This window comes from Pteronotus mesoamericanus, unplaced genomic scaffold, assembly GCF_021234165.1.
Source record: "Pteronotus mesoamericanus isolate MK-2021 breed Mesoamerican mustached bat unplaced genomic scaffold, CSHL_Meso_final contig_20, whole genome shotgun sequence".
Taxonomy (NCBI): domain Eukaryota; kingdom Metazoa; phylum Chordata; class Mammalia; order Chiroptera; family Mormoopidae; genus Pteronotus; species Pteronotus mesoamericanus.
Window position 1 is genome coordinate 99749841 of NW_026555085.1, and position 15302 is coordinate 99765142.

At 48.8% G+C, this 15302-nt stretch overlaps 1 protein-coding gene across 1 annotated transcript in view; it reads left to right on the forward strand.

The window, feature by feature from the left end:
* SNX9 (sorting nexin 9) overlaps positions 1-15102 on the forward strand; it is a 79491-nt gene extending 64389 nt beyond the window's left edge. The window contains exons 12-18 of the mRNA XM_054570160.1: positions 1430-1533; positions 3784-3861; positions 6574-6650; positions 7719-7808; positions 9557-9671; positions 11572-11663; positions 13477-15102. Of these exons, the coding sequence (XP_054426135.1) occupies positions 1430-1533; positions 3784-3861; positions 6574-6650; positions 7719-7808; positions 9557-9671; positions 11572-11663; positions 13477-13524 (604 nt within the window). The 3' untranslated portion in view covers positions 13525-15102. The remainder of the gene's footprint in view (positions 1-1429; positions 1534-3783; positions 3862-6573; positions 6651-7718; positions 7809-9556; positions 9672-11571; positions 11664-13476) is intronic.
* Positions 15103-15302: the final 200 nt, after the last annotated feature.

Consider the following 15302-nt stretch of genomic DNA (forward strand, 5'->3'; position numbering starts at 1 on the left):
ACAGGTCTGGCCAGCACGGCCGGAAGTGGAAGTCAGACTGCTGGCTGAGCCTAGAAATGAGTGGGGCCGGTACGCAGAGGACGAGGAAAGCACCACCAGTGCATGAAAGCACAGCTTCCCAGCCAGAACCTAGGGGGAGGCCTGCTTCCTTCTCACCGTGAAGTCAGCGATTTCAGAGCTGACGTAGCAGCCGGTCACTCCTCCAGTAAACAAAGCATGGTGGAGCTAGGCAGCCAGGGCCAGCCGGGCACCTCACCGTCCGCGGGGCAGGGCTCCTGGGAGCCGGACCCTGAAGGAGCCAGTCTCCGACCTGCCCTTCTGAGTTCTTTTTCTGTTGTTTTTAGTCATGGCATTTTTATTTAATATAGGCTTGGTTGAAAATCTGGAGGAGTTTCTTTTCTATATAAGGACTAATAAAAAGTCTTGGGGTTTATATTTAAGGAACTTTTTCTTGTAAAATCATTGCTTGTGTGTTACCAAAAATAAAAACAAGGAAAAAAAAAAGTCTTCCAACTACCCAGAGAGAAAATCAGTGTTAGTATGTTGGCCTTCATCATAGTCTTCCAAACCCTCCTCTGTACGTATGTATCTAAAGGAATAATTGTTTAAACAGAAAGGACCATTCTTTTTTATAATCTTTTTCTTTTAATCTAAGGGTATTATAGTGATGGTTTTTTTTTTTCAGGTTGGTAGATACTTTTTACACCCTTAAAGAACTGATATGTTCAGTGTCATCTTAGATCAGTGATTTTCAACTTTTGCCATCTGATGGCACCTATAAGCTAATTACTGAAATTCTGTGGCACTCCAAAAACAATGCTTTTTTTGCTGATCTGAAAAAAGGAGGTATAATTTGTATTCATTCACACCAAATGGCTATTGTGTTGGCTGTTGTCTTTTTTTTAATTTGACAATCTAAGGGAAAAGAGGTCAGTGCACCTGACTAAATAGTCAGGATTTGACTGTTTTAAAGATTCTTGTGATGCATTGGCTGAAAATCGCTGCCTTGGATATTTGTGAATCCAGGTTATTTTCTGTGATTCGCTGCTGGAAAGAATGACTTCCTACCATTAGCAACCCACATTACTGCTTTATAGGTTCAGTGGTACCTCCCATGATCGGATTTCACTACATAAGATGTTCATAAGATGAGGACTTTTTTAGAATAATTTTATTTACCGCTCACAAGGAATTGAGGGGGAAAGGAAGCAGCGTAAAATAAAAATGACACCACTAAGTATTTCCTGAAAGCCTGAATCAAGCCTGTGTGTAATACTAATTTACCTAAAGGGCAGTTGTTATAAGACAGGAAAACCAGGGCCTGTGGGTGCGTGCACTGTGAGTCTCCCCGGCCTCGCCGGCATTTCTCCCCTGCCCCGGCGCTTGGCGGCTAAGCCCAGGGCGGGCCTTCCCATGCTGTCGCCCACAGAGAGCAGAAGTGCGAGGCCGTCAGCAAGTTCACCAAGGCCATGGACGACGGCGTGAAGGAGCTGCTGACCGTGGGGCAGGAGCACTGGAAGCGATGCACCGGACGTGAGTGCGCCTCGTGCCCGCGGGCAGGCACCACCGTCCTCACGGGGCAGGGGCGGGGCGGGGGGGCGGCAGCACCTCAGACAGAGATGCGTCTAGTGGCCCAGAGTCACGTCCTTCCCCAGCCGTTCGATGAACCTCACGTCTCGGCCCAAGTTGAACACCAGACAGTGGGCTCACACAGAGCCAGTTCGGGACCTCACAAAAGACACCATGTTTGCCTAAATGGGTCCCATTCTCTGGGGTGTTGTAATCCATGTGAAGTTCATCTTTTCTGCATGCTTACACAATGCCTGTGGTTATTTTTTATCTCACAATTTTACCTTTTCATCTTCATCCATTGGCAAGGTGTTGCTGTGACTCAGGCTCTAATTTTTAGGAAAAACCAGTGCAGTTGGCAGACAGGTCAGACGAGGAGCACCTCCAAGGGGTGCGGCGCCGTCAGCTGTGGCTCCCTGCCGGCTGTTCCGTGTCCTCGAGGGCTCCTGGTCTCCCCGCCTCCCTTCAGTTGTGGACTCCTGTTCTGCCCTCCCACGTTTCCTGTGTTCCCCAGAGGCACGCAGCCCTGGGGTCAGACAGCCCTGGCTAGAAACGGGCGTGCGACCAGGGGACCCCAGCATCTTCCCTTCTCCTCCCGGAGGCTCACACCGGTCACACTGGTGTCCGACTGCCTCAAAGGGTCAGAGATGCCTCCCCTCTACTTCTCTTCTGCCCTTATTGCCGGCACAGCCTTCTGAGCCCCAGAGAGAAATCCCCGCTTTCTGAGCTCCCATGATGGTGGACGCACATCAGTTTCTGGCGAATACGGTCCTGCTCGTCTGTCACTAGAACCTGCAAGAACACTGGCTGTCCCCAGTTATTTTTTTTAAAATAAAAATGGCTTTACTTTGAATTATAAAAGTAACACATATCCACTTTTAAATTATATTAATACTTTGGTGCTCAGCATAGGAAAGAGGTTAAATTATCTGTTTTTATAAAGATTTTTTTTAAAGGTGGTATTTTTTTTCTCTAAATAATGGGGGGAAAAATCAGAATTTGAAGTCAGAAAACACTTTTAATGAACAAGAAACTGAGTGAGAGTAACATGTGGATGGATTATTAAAGCAGCACAGCACAGCCAAGAGCAGGTCCGGGGTCTGCTGGCCCCGCCCCAAAACCGAGGGCTCCTGTCAGGAGCCGGCCCACTCCGGTCGGGGCCGCCCGCGTTTGGAAACAAAGTGCTGCAGGAACACAGCCGCCCCCGTCATTCTCATGTTGTCTGTGGCCCCGGTGGTGTGACAGTGGCAGAGCCGAGTAGTGGCAGCTGACACCTGTGGCCCCGCAGCACCTGGCGTACTCAGTGTCTGGCCCTTTGCAGGAGAGAGGCCACGGGGGCCTCCCCCTGAACGGGCCTCTGCCATCCTCATGGCTTCTGTCAGCGAAACCACGTGGAGAGCCCCTCTGTGCTCGCCCAAGGGGGCGACACAGGCAAAGGTGTGTCTCAGGGGACTGTGCAGATGCAAAGAAAGTCGCCTAAGATACAGAGACTCGTCTTTTGGAAGTTCTCCGAAGGGATCCGAGGATCCTAGAACTTCAGCACTAGGAGGAACCTTAAAGAGCGGTCAGTCTTCTTAGTACACAGATGAGAAGACTCGAGTCCCTCCTCCCTGGTCCTTTGAAGTCCCACTGCCTTTTTTTTCTCCACATCTTGGTGCTTTCAGGTTTTTGTTTTGTTTTGTTTTGCAAATAATTATCTATATATACATAAAAGAGTGGGGAAAGCAATGTAATTGGAATCATAAGGGCCCAACCCACCGTGTCTTGGCCTTGTGACCCAGGGACGGCATGTTACTTATCTGACCCTTATTTTCCTAACCCATGAAGCAGAGGGGTCTGTGCATCTGGCAGGGGGGTCGTTGTGACGGTCGAGCAGAGTGGCCTCAGAGAAAGCACTCTGCACCCTGAAAGTCACCGTCCGACGGGCTGCTGGCCCGCTTCTGTTTCACTCGGTGGACGGGAATGTGGGCCGCGGTGGCAGCCGCTAACCACAACGTCCACCAGTCATTGAACAGATGGCTAATTACAAGTTGAGAGAATTCAATTAAAAAATCATTGATTTAAAAAACCCAATCATTTTATGAGAGAATATAGACTATTTTCAATCACTTCAAATTTCTATTAAAAAAAGCAATCAGTTTTAAAAAATAGCTGAATCCCATTTCAGTTTGCTCAGAGGACGAGATGACCGTCGATTTCCTTTTTCTCTTTCAGCGTTACCCAAGGAGTATCAGAAGATCGGCAAGGCCTTGCAGAGTTTAGCAGCAGTGTTCAGTTCCAGTGGCTATCAAGGTGTGTCTTTATTTATTTCCTCCCTGAGGCCGGAGAGTCTTCCCCAGGCCGGCGGCCTCCTCGGGTCCTACAGACAGACACGAGCTCTGCGGTCCAACTCCCTCGGCGCTGACTCCATGGTCCGGGACCTGTGCAGCCTCACCTTGTTGCTTTTAAGAAGAGTGGAGGGCTGTTATTTGCATTTCCTTGCTAGCTTCTTTGCCCCCGCCCCCCACTTTTTTTTTTTTTTTGCACAGCTCTTGTGTTTAATGGAACAGGTGGCTGTGGCATCCAGCCCTCCGCCCTGCCTTGTCTGCCGAGTCGAGGTCAGGTTGTGCCTGCCCCTTAAAGGCCAGGCCTCATCAAGGCCGTTAGGAGGAAAAAACTTTGGACTAACAAAGTCACATTACCTAAATCCTCTCCATAACGTGTAATTGTTTTCAGTTTATCCCATGTTGTATATCTTACCTGAGGTATTTCAGGTTTATTGTATATTTATATTGCTAACCCTTATGAGAACAAGTGAGTTGTTTTCCCTTATATTTTTAGTTTGGCCCAGGAGCAGGCAGGAAGTAACAGTATTTGTCAGGTGAGGGGCACCTACTCAGTTTGAGTGTGTCTCGGCGCTCACAGAAATGGCAGAATCGGTGCTGTCCCTGAAGTGTTTCTCCTGATACCCGGGGACGTAGGTCTTTGGATGCCCATGTGTGAGTGTTTTCAGGAATATGAAATTAGTCTCACCAGGATTTAAGATTTGGGGCCCCCGTATGTGTATTCCAGTCCCCATTGATGGGATTCCCCGTTTTGAGGGAAGTGCAGGTAGGCAGCAGTGGGCTCAGGGTCCGACCGCGCTCCCTCAGCTCAGGCACGCAGCCTCCTGGAGCCAGGGCTGCACTCTGTCCCTGAGGCTGCCCGGGTCCCCGCAGATGCAGTGCCCCGGCTCCCGCGAGCCGTGCGCACTGATGCCGCACCCCCGCAGAGGCACAGCAGGCCCGCCCCAACCCGAGGAGCACTCCACGTGCTGTGGGTCATCATGGGAATGTAACTGATAGGAAATTTTAAATGGTTATCTGTAGGGAAGAAAGGGGCAGATACAGGAACTAGACTTCTGATCAAACCTTTTTTTTTTTTTTTGTAAATTTGACTTTGGAAACATGAATGTTGTGCTAAGCACTAGAAAACAAATTTAAGTCAAAATGTTAAAAAAAATTCCCAAGAAACAAAAGCGAAATAAAACAAATGACGTAATATAGAAAGATGAAGGCGTAACCACAGAAAGAGGAATTACTTCAGTCACCTTAAAACACTGTATTTTGACTGTACATCCCTAATAGCAGATGCCTATGGTGTAAAGGAGTGCAAAAATCATTTTCAATAATCATATGATTAGCAATATAATATTAGTATTGTGATTCCAAAACTTCTAAAATTATTTTACATGTTGCAAGGGGAAGCAAATATGTAATTGTGTTACTGTTGTTAACACTATGATTTTAAAATAACAGATAAAAATCAAGTTTAAAAATATATTCGGAAAAACCCTGTAGTCCTAATTTTGAAGTGGAGAATCCAGTGTGAGCTGTATCTCGTATAGCAGTGTTTTTCTTTATTAGAAACACAGGTTTGCTTTGCTCTGTTCAGCAAAAAGACCTAGAACCAATGAGCCAGTCCAGTAGAAAAATAACCGGCATGGTGAGCCCTAGACACCGTGCTCCACCAGACGAGCCAGTTCCTATTCAGCAGGAGAACTCTGGTGCCAGTCTGAGGAGCCTTCCACTAACTGACCCATGAAGGAGAGATTTGAGCATTAGTGCCAATAATAACTGCACTTCATTCATTAGCATGACGCAGATCAAATATGTCTAAATCCATGTGTAATGCAGTGTTACTTCAGGAAGCATTAATCTCATGTACCTTTGGAACATGGTGCAGGGTCAGCTCACTATTCTGAAAACTGTAAAGAGGAAGAATCATGCATTTAACCTGTGCTTCCTATCCCTGCACCTCAAGGTGACCACAGAGTTGATACAGGAAGGTTTCTCTTTATGGAAGTATTTCAGCGAGTAAAGAGTGAGAGAAGTGGACTAGCATGACTTTTGCAAACCCATACTAAAACAAAAGCCTGGACAGTGCCCATACGTGGCTTCGAACATCACACAAAACAGAAGTAACTGGAAATTGTGTCCTCTGAATCCGATCAGGCCTCCAGATGGAACTAGCGTAACGGAGATACAGGGAGCAGAGCGGGGGCTCTCACAGCAGAGACGGTGGGGACCAGCGCAGCGGCCTGGGTTCCTCCGCACGCCCGGGGAGGAGGCGCCTGTGGATTCAGGAAACATGTGCCATGTGGACGTTTCTGTGTCCAATCCCAGCCTCCCACAGGACTTGAGACACCAGAAAGCTGCACGCTGACTGATTTATGTCAGGGACAGTTGTCTTGTCTTAATCGTGATATGGTGGTGTTCCCATTTTTTAAAGAGTCCTTATATTCTGGGTAAAATTTATGGATGAAATGTTATATGGCCAGAGAAAGGGGAGGTGGGAGTGGACGGTGTAGGTGAACAAACATTGCCCATGAACTGTTCACTGGGAAGCTGGGTGATGAGTAGATGGAGATTCATTATATTGTCTGTCTAGTTTTGAAAAGTTTGAAGTTGTCTATAATAAAGGTGTTTAATCAAGTGAATGAAAAGACACTGTGACTCACAGCTATTGATGTGTAATGACTTTCAGGAGAAACGGATCTCAACGATGCAATCACAGAGGCGGGAAAGACTTACGAAGAGATCGCCAGCCTCGTGGCAGAACAGGTATTAACGCGGCCACTCAAGGCCGGCTGAGATTTCATGCGGTCTAATCCACTTTTGCTTTAAAGTCAGTTTTAAGACAAACTTTCCAAATGGATCTCCTCTCCTATTCTTACACATCTTTGTTAGTTGTATTTGGTAATAGTGTTTCTTAGGTTAAGCTAAAGTGACTGATAACACTGTCATCAAGAAATCTAAAAGGACACCTCCCGGTGCCTCAGGGGTCCGAGAGCACAGGAGGGAGCTGTGCCCCAGGCCGCCCGGACTCTCCTTCGCTCGGCTTCCTCTCCGGGGAGCAGCAGTGGCGGAGCCTGCCGAAAGGAGCTCGGGGCTCGCAGCTAGGGAGGAGGGGGCACCTGCTCCAGCCCAGCCCGGAACACGCCTTTGTCACTGCACCTTGATGAGAGCCTTGATGAGAGCCCCTAGGGGCCCCATCTCACTTCTTTTCACAGAAATAAGTTCTTTTAAGGACGAAGTTGTTTCAAATCCCTAAACTAAAAAAAGGTTTTCTTCAGAGGTTTTCTTTGACTGTTTAAAACATGTGCTCACGTGTCCCCATGAACACACACTCATGCTGTTAAGTGCTCTCTGACCCCTGTAACAGAGGTGAGCTTTCAGACCTGTGCATGACATAGTTATAAAAATTATAATCCAGGAAAATGAAAACTGTTAAAGTTGCCACTTAAAGTGGTTACTAGATTTTTTTTTAGTAATATTTTCATATTCTCTGCTAAAATTTAAACACTTTAACATCTTATTTCCTTGTATGTAACATATAGTCCTAACTAGGTGTTTGGTGTTATTTTTCCTCATGGTATACTATTTCAGGCCCCTTCAAAATAGCTAATTTTACCAGCCAGCTAAAAAATTACCTGATGTTTTATCACTTTCTTTACAACCTATGGTTGAAGGTCTTGGGTTCAACCCAAGAAAGCTGACCTGAAAGCTTCTCCCTCAGTACCTTAGCGCAGTACGGGGGCGCGTGGCTAATGCGGTCCGCAGGCAGAAGTCTCCTTCCCTCGATGGCCTCAGTTCCTCTGCCAGTAACGCTCAGGCGGTGTCTCGTTGCAGCCAAAGAAAGACCTCCATTTCCTGATGGAATGTAATCACGAGTACAAGGGGTTCCTCGGCTGCTTCCCTGACATCATCGGCGCTCACAAGGTAACCCGACTGAGGGAGCTCACCGAGGGCCGCACGGCGACCGGCCCGCTTCCGCACGCTCCCGAGTCGGGGAGCTTTCCCGAACCCCCGGGAGCCCTTGGGGTGTTTACATGGCAGGATTGCATCACGTGCTCGGATAGAAGAGTAGCTTTTAGTTCCTTTCATTGTGTAAGGAGATTATTTTGGTGGAACTGAAAATATGAAAAGTTTTCCTTTAGCCATGTAGTCAGGTCAGGTATTAAACAAAATAATCATAATGTTTGAAATGCAAGGCGATAATAGGAACACACTTTCCCCGGTCAGCGCGATGCCGCTAAGCCACTGGGGCAAGTCCTCAGGGATGTACCCTGTCGGGTAGAATGAGATGTTCTTTCCCAGAGCCCACAGCAGGCTCCCTAGGGACAAGGAAAGCGGTCAGTGCTGGTTTTCTTTGCTTATCTGATTTAATAAAAAGGAAACTATAATTCCTATCAAAAAGCTATTTTTAAACGAAATTTAAAAACTGGTTTAGGGTATCCTCACATTTCAATTCTGGTTAATTTTTTTCTTTCTGTTTCAAAATCTGTACAATACCTCGGAATTTGGGTGTTTTATCTACAGTAGTCTCCAAGATATCATGAAGTGCTTGCGTTTATTAGGAACCCCTCTACAAGAGACTGGTCTGTGTCCGTTTTAGCATTAGGCTTTATGCTCAAAGCCTGAAGAGATCGCATTGGTAAAGTAGAAAGTTTGTGCAGCTTCAGATAACAATATAAAAGTCTGAACATTTTCTTTATCCATTCATCCCTCTCTTGGCTATTTTAAATCATGTTGCAGTGACCTGGGACCACGTATCTCTTTGAGATGGTGATTTTGTTTCCTTCAAATATATAACTGAAGCAGAATTACTGGGAGAGTAGATCTTAAATATTCTCGTCATAAGGAAAAAAAAATTTGTAACTCTGTGAGAGTCAACTGCACTTACTATGGTAACCATTCCACAACAGATACATATAACAAGTCATTCTGTTGCACATCTTAAGTTAATACAGTGTTATGTGTCATGTTTCAGTAAAACTGAAAAAGTAAAATAAATAAAACTTCAGTTTAAAGAACCCTCAGAATGGCTAGCTTGTCGTGGGAATTCGTGCCAGCAGAGGTGGAGTTAGGGGCGTGAGCCCAACTCCCGCATGAGCATGGGGGCGTTCTTTCCAGGCGGCTCCAAGTAAGGAGCACGGTGGGGTCCTGTGGCAGGAGGCCCTGGGCAGCTTTCTCGGCTCCTCCCGTCCTAAGTGTCAACCCAGAATTGACCCGGCACATCTCTCGGGAGTCACGGCGCAAAGCTCAAGCCTTCTGGGCCGCACGCCCGCGCGCTAGCCTGTAAAACCCTCCCTGTTAGCACAGAAGGGACGAGGCGCCTGCACCGTGTGCACGAGCGGCACCGGCCCTCACCACCCGCACGCGCAGCGCCTGCAGTCCACGCGAACCACCCTGAGCCGGACCGTGGCTCCTACGTGCTCCCGCCCAGAGTGCCGTCTGGTTTCCTACCTCGTCATGACATAGAACTGCGAATCTTGGCTCAGTTACATTTTTCAAGAGACTTAAAGGAAGTCCTATTTAGATGGCTTGCCTAGGTTTTTAACTTGGGGGGCATTTTCCTGGTCGACAGCAAGTCAATTATAAAAGATGTTGCATTGTTACAGTTTAAACTGATGACTAGTCCCTTCAGCTTTGTTTTGCTGATGCCATTTCACTTCCATATTTCACAGGGAGCAATAGAAAAAGTGAAAGAAAGTGACAAACTGGTTGCAACTAGTAAGATTACCCCACAGGACAAACAGAACATGGTGAAGCGTGTTGGCACGATGTCTTACGCCTTACAAGGTAAGACAATTTGTGTGTGGCCAGCGGAGATCAGTGTGCCCAGTGAGGCTGCTCTTTCCTGACTGTGGAGAAACCCAATGTGGACAGCAGTTAACTAAGAGCTGATTTTAAATGTCCTCGTAAACCTGTTGTTCGCAGGATTTGTTTTTTGGTTTTTTTTTGTTTTGTTTTGTTTTAGAGAGGGGAAGGGAGGGAGAGAGGAGAAAATCAATGTGTGGTTGCCTCTCATGCGCCCCCTACTGGGGACCTGGCCTCCAACCCAGGCATGTGCCCTGACTGGGAATCAAACCAGCGACCCTCTGGTTGCAGGCTGGCGCTCAGTCCCCTGAGCCACACCAGCCAGGGCTGTTCACAGGACTTTTTAAGGATCTCAAAGATGCCTTTCCAGCCTGAATGTCAGCACCTCTCATAATGCTCTGTTAGGCTGCCAAGTTCAGTTTCTAGCTGTGTGTGGCCTCCACGCCCCAGGACCATGGCACGCAGAGGGAGTTTGGAGGTAGCAGCTGGGCACAGTGTGACTGTTAGAAAAAGGATGATACTAATTCTTACATAGTGGAGTGTTTCCCAGCATATAGGAGCAGAGTAGATTTTTCCCATCTTGGTGAACAGATAGAATATTCACGGGTGAAGGAGAAAGGGGAAGGATGCTCTTCTAGTTGGAAGAGAAGCACAGAAAATACTGGTACAGGGTTGTGCCATCGGCCCGTGGGAATAAAGCACAGCTGCAGGTTGCTGGGGAGTGAATGTTGGTGATTGTGGGGGACCCTGAGAGCCAGGCAGAGGAGTCTAGACGTGACTTGGGTATTAAGAGTTATTGAAAGGTTCCGACGAGGGGCACAGAAGCAGTGCTCAAGGGAGATGGGTTTGCCAGTTGCATGGGGTACGTTGGAGGGGCAGACGTTGGTCAGGCAGCCCAGCCCGGAGCCCAGGCCTGTGCCGCCCGAGGCTCTGAGGACCTGATGAGCTGGGGGGCGGGGGGCGGGGTGTTTGCGAGCCTCTCCCGGGAGCAGCCCTCGGGGCTGGAGGACGCGCCCGTGGGAGGAGGAAGCGTGGCAGCCTTCCCAGAGCTGGGGCAGCTGGAGCAGAAGCGGGGCGCCTGGCTGCCAGTGTGGCTTTGAAGGGTTTGAAATGGGATTTGGTATTGAACTTGCGTTTGAGGTTACCCACACAGGCAGATGAAGAGCTCTGGACGACTTGAGGTGACTGTCAACCTCAGCACAGTTTGCTCTTCGTAGGAATGGATGCCAGCAGTGGGCTCTCTGGGCCCGGAGTGTAAGGGCCAGGCAGGTGGAGCGGCGGGAAGGAGCTCTGATCTGCAGGCTGTGACTGGGGGGCGCGGGGGAAACCAAGAGACACATTTCCATGGGGATTTGTTGCTGAGTGGATCTGTCCAGCAAAGATGAAGCGTGACCATCAGACCCTCTCTCCCGGGGAGAGGTGGGTCTCTGGCAGCCCTGGTGCTCGGGCAGGGAAGCCCGATGACCGCGTCTGCTCATCTGCCCGCCTTCGGGCCTCCTGAGACCCGCCTAGACGGCTGCCGTGCGCAGAGGAGTAGGGCGCAGCCCACCAGGTGCCTTGCTAGGCCCACCGTAAACGAGCTTGAACGTCTGAACTGTAGTCACCTGTAGGGAATACAGCCAAGTCAGTTTCCTGCTCAATCACTGTGTTACAACAGCAGTCCACGTCATAGTGTTTACTATGCAAGACAACAAAAGTCATCCATCTCCTGGAAAGTGCTGTTTGCCACACTGTTCAGATTGTTTTCTAGCCTCTTTATAAAGTCAGGCGCTGGTCCCGCCCTGCAGCCAACCTGGCTGGTGATGGCTCGTCACCGAGCAGAGAAGCCAGGTGTCGTTTTAAAGTCTGGGGGCACTGATTGATGTGTTGGCTTTGGTTGCAGCTGAGATGAACCACTTCCATAGTAACCGGATCTATGACTACAACAGCGTCGTCCGCCTGTACCTGGAGCAGCAGGCGCAGTTCTACGAAACGGTGAGTCGGCACCGCGGCCCAGGAGCGCGTGGTGGGGGAGTTCCTACCCACTTCCTTTGACCACAGAAGGTTAATCTGTTTGTATTTTTTAATCCTGAGATTAAACCCAAACAGGCTGTAAATAGTGAGTGGGTTTATTTTAATCTCTTAATTACCTCTCCCTTTCCTTTTCAAATAACACTGGGTTTAAAAAAAAAAAAGGTTTTCTTTTGAAGAAGGGATCTGGGACGCTAGTGGCAAGGCCCCAGAAGACCGTGTTGCATGGCCCTCGTGCTCCCGTGCCTCTCCGTGCGCAGGGAGCACAGCTGGACGGGGTGAGGTCACCCTGCGCCCATGGGCGCAGCTGCCGGGAGCCTGGCACCTCGGGCGCCACAGGCATCTTTGTGTGTGAATGGGGCCTCACAGTGTGCCACAGGGCACGCCGTCAGAACGTGACAGGGAGCGCAGGGCCTTCAGTATCTTCATTCAGAAAAAGGGATGAAAACGTAAACGTCCGTACCTCTGTGTGGTAGTTTCATTGTTTACCGGAGAGTCCAGAAAGCAAAGCTCCTGCACTCAGTTAAAGCTCAGCCTCTGCAGACAAGCTCTGTAACTTCATAACTGATCGTGTGCGGGCTGCTGTGCTTCTTACTAAGTCCTCCACTGTCTTAAAGGCATCACCTCGTGTATGAATGTTCAGGGATAATGTAGGCAAGCCCCAAACACATGCCACACATGTGTCGTCTTTGGACTTGACACTGCCGAAAATGCCTGTCTCTGCCAGCAAATTCTTTTTTTTTTTTTTTTAAGATTTTATTTATTTTTAGAGAGGAGGAGGGGAGGGAGAAAGAGAAAAACATCAATGTGTAGTTGCCGCTCATGTACCCCCAAACTGGGACCTGGCCCGCAACCCAGATGCGTGCCGTGACTGGGAATTGAACCGGTGACCCTCTGGTTCACAGGCCGGCACGCAGTCCATTGAGCCGCACCAGCCAGGGCGTCCACCAGCAAATTCTTGAAAGGCAGTAATGTGCTTCATGCATATGGTGAATTAGGAGTTGGAAACAGTTGGTTTTGACGACACATGTACAGAAGGAACTCCCAGAAGCAGCGGGCTCCCTGCAGCGTGTGGCTGCGGGGCGAGCAGTGCCCGCTGCATGTGCAGGTGCATGTGTTCTGTGCAAGAGAGTAATTGAGGGGCAACTTTTAAAATTCTGATAATGCCGATTTGTTAAAAAATTCTCAAGTCCAAGTGGGGTTTAATTAGTAATGTCATCGTAATTCAGAAGAGTAAACTATGTATGTAATCCCTGTCTTTGCTACGTAGTCATTAAAATGTGCATAATTGTCCATGGAGCAAACATTAATTGCTCATTGTATACTAAGCACTCACCGCTCATGCTCAGGATCCAAGGGCGACGAAGGCCTGTGTCCTCATGGAGCGTGAGTCTCCTGGGGGAGGCCGAGGCGAACCATCACACCTGCAGGCGGCCCTGTGAGGAAGGTGGCACTGTCCTCCCACCGCAGCAGAGGGGCCTGCTCCTCCGCCGGGTCTTAGGGGTTGTGGGCAGCCTGATCCTCCCTGGGTAGCCTTGAAATGCTCTCTGGGACAGGTGGTCATGCCCGGGGAAGGGGCTGTGCCCTCCCTGCCGGCTGGGTTTTGGAAGGATCCTCCGCAGCCAGGTGGAAGCTGGGGTGGTGCCCAAACAGCCTAGACGCACAGACCCCAGTGTTTGAAATTGTCACAGTGTTTAGCTCAGAAGAGACGGAAATTATAGAACATCTGAAGATGTAATGGTGGTTAAATCTCAGAATTCTTTTGTTTTTCCACCAGATTGCAGAAAAGCTGAGGCAGGCCCTCAGCCGCTTCCCGGTTATGTAGGACGGATCGTGGAACGTGAAGGAACCTCCAAAGTGGCTCCTTCTGGCCCAGGGCAATGCAATTTAATGTTTTCCCCCCATCATCCAAAAGAAAGGAAAGAAAGAAAACCAAAAAAGAAATAGAGCTGCAAGAAAACTACACTTACTTTATTACCAGCCTAAATGCATCAGTTATATAGTCGTCTTTTGTTCTTTTCTACATCCATTATTTAAACCAGTGAAAATTGTCTCTATTTTTGGAAAGTACTTAAAATTACCAACATTTTGAATGGAAAATTAGAGGGTTCCCCACTGATATTTTACATAAAATTGTAATTTTTAAGTCACCCACAATCTTCCAGTTCTTATCCAAGGTCAGATAATTATTAATTGCTTTCTTAAAAATATGAAGTATGCCAGAATAAAAAAAATATGTTTGTATATATTTTTATAATTCTTTTCAATGCTTTGGGATCCCCGTCTCTTTTATGCCTTTCACTGACAAACACCTACGACTCAAGTGCTTACATTTCTCAGGAGAGGAAGCAACAGGGGCCTGCCGGGGGCTTGTCCCTCCAGAGGCTGCAGCCTGTCAGAAGCTGCCGGCTGCGTCCCTTAGGAACGCTTCTCATCCGGGAGGGGCGCCCGCTCTCCCGGCGCGTCCTTCCTGAGCATGGCAGGCTTGGTGCTGGGGAGAGGACGTGGGAGAAGTCGGAGTGGTTTTCAAATACCCTGACTCTGCCCCCAGGGGCAGGGCAGCCACGCTGACCCGTCCCCACCTCCCCCCATGCTCAGGAAGGAGCGCCCCAGGGTGGGCGTGGGGGACAGACAGGCTCCTCCGGACCTGTTGCCCTGCTTTTAGTCTTCGGGTGCCCAGTGAGACGCAGTGAGGAATGAGAGCAGGGTTTGCCGCTTGCTTTGGGTTGTAGCCCAGTGGGCCAGCTGGTACTCAGAAGAGAGAAAAACGCGGCTTCCTAGGCCTCTCGCATCCCCTCCTAATGGAAAAGCTCAAGGGCCGAGAAGGGCAGCGACCTGGATGATGCGCGCTGACCCCCAGGCAAATACAGAGTGGCGTTCCTTCTGACGCTGTCCCAGGCTTCAAACAGATGCCTCCGGTCACTAGAGCTTCAGTTAACGGCCCGAAGCACTGCCGATCTGCAGGCCCAGACGGTCGGCCTGCCGGCTGCGCGCTCGGCGCACGGGCGCACCAGCCTGCACACTTGCCTTACCCGTACCCGTGAGCTCCACCACTTCCGCTTTTCTGACCTGGGGACGACCTTGCAGGAAGTGGGACGTCGGGGCCCCGCACGAATAAGGTGAAACCAAAAACTAAGTAGGAAAGGAAATCAGACGGACATGAAGGAGAACTTCTTGTTCTTCAGAATCACGGGTTTTTGTTAATGTTTTATAAGGAATTTTCCCTACTTGATTTTTCTTTTATAAAATCTCATAGAACAGTGTTTATGATATACCATTTAATATATGTACAAATTGTAAAGAATATGTATAAATGTTTTACACAAATGTAAAAGCATGTAGAAGCCAACATATAAATAAATTGTTTAAAAAAACTGTACAGTAAATTCTCAAAACACTTTTTCAAAACATTTCTTGGTGTTTCTGTGTGATTTTTCTAAAAATCATTGCTGCTTGTGTCCGTCTGCTGAAAACAGCCCCCATGGAGCCACGGGTGCAGGCCGGGAGGCAGACGTAGTGTAGCTGGAGTGGGGACGGTGGGCCCTGGGCCACTTCTTCATGCAGCCTTATGGGGCCTCGGGGCCCGCTCAGGCCGGTCCCACA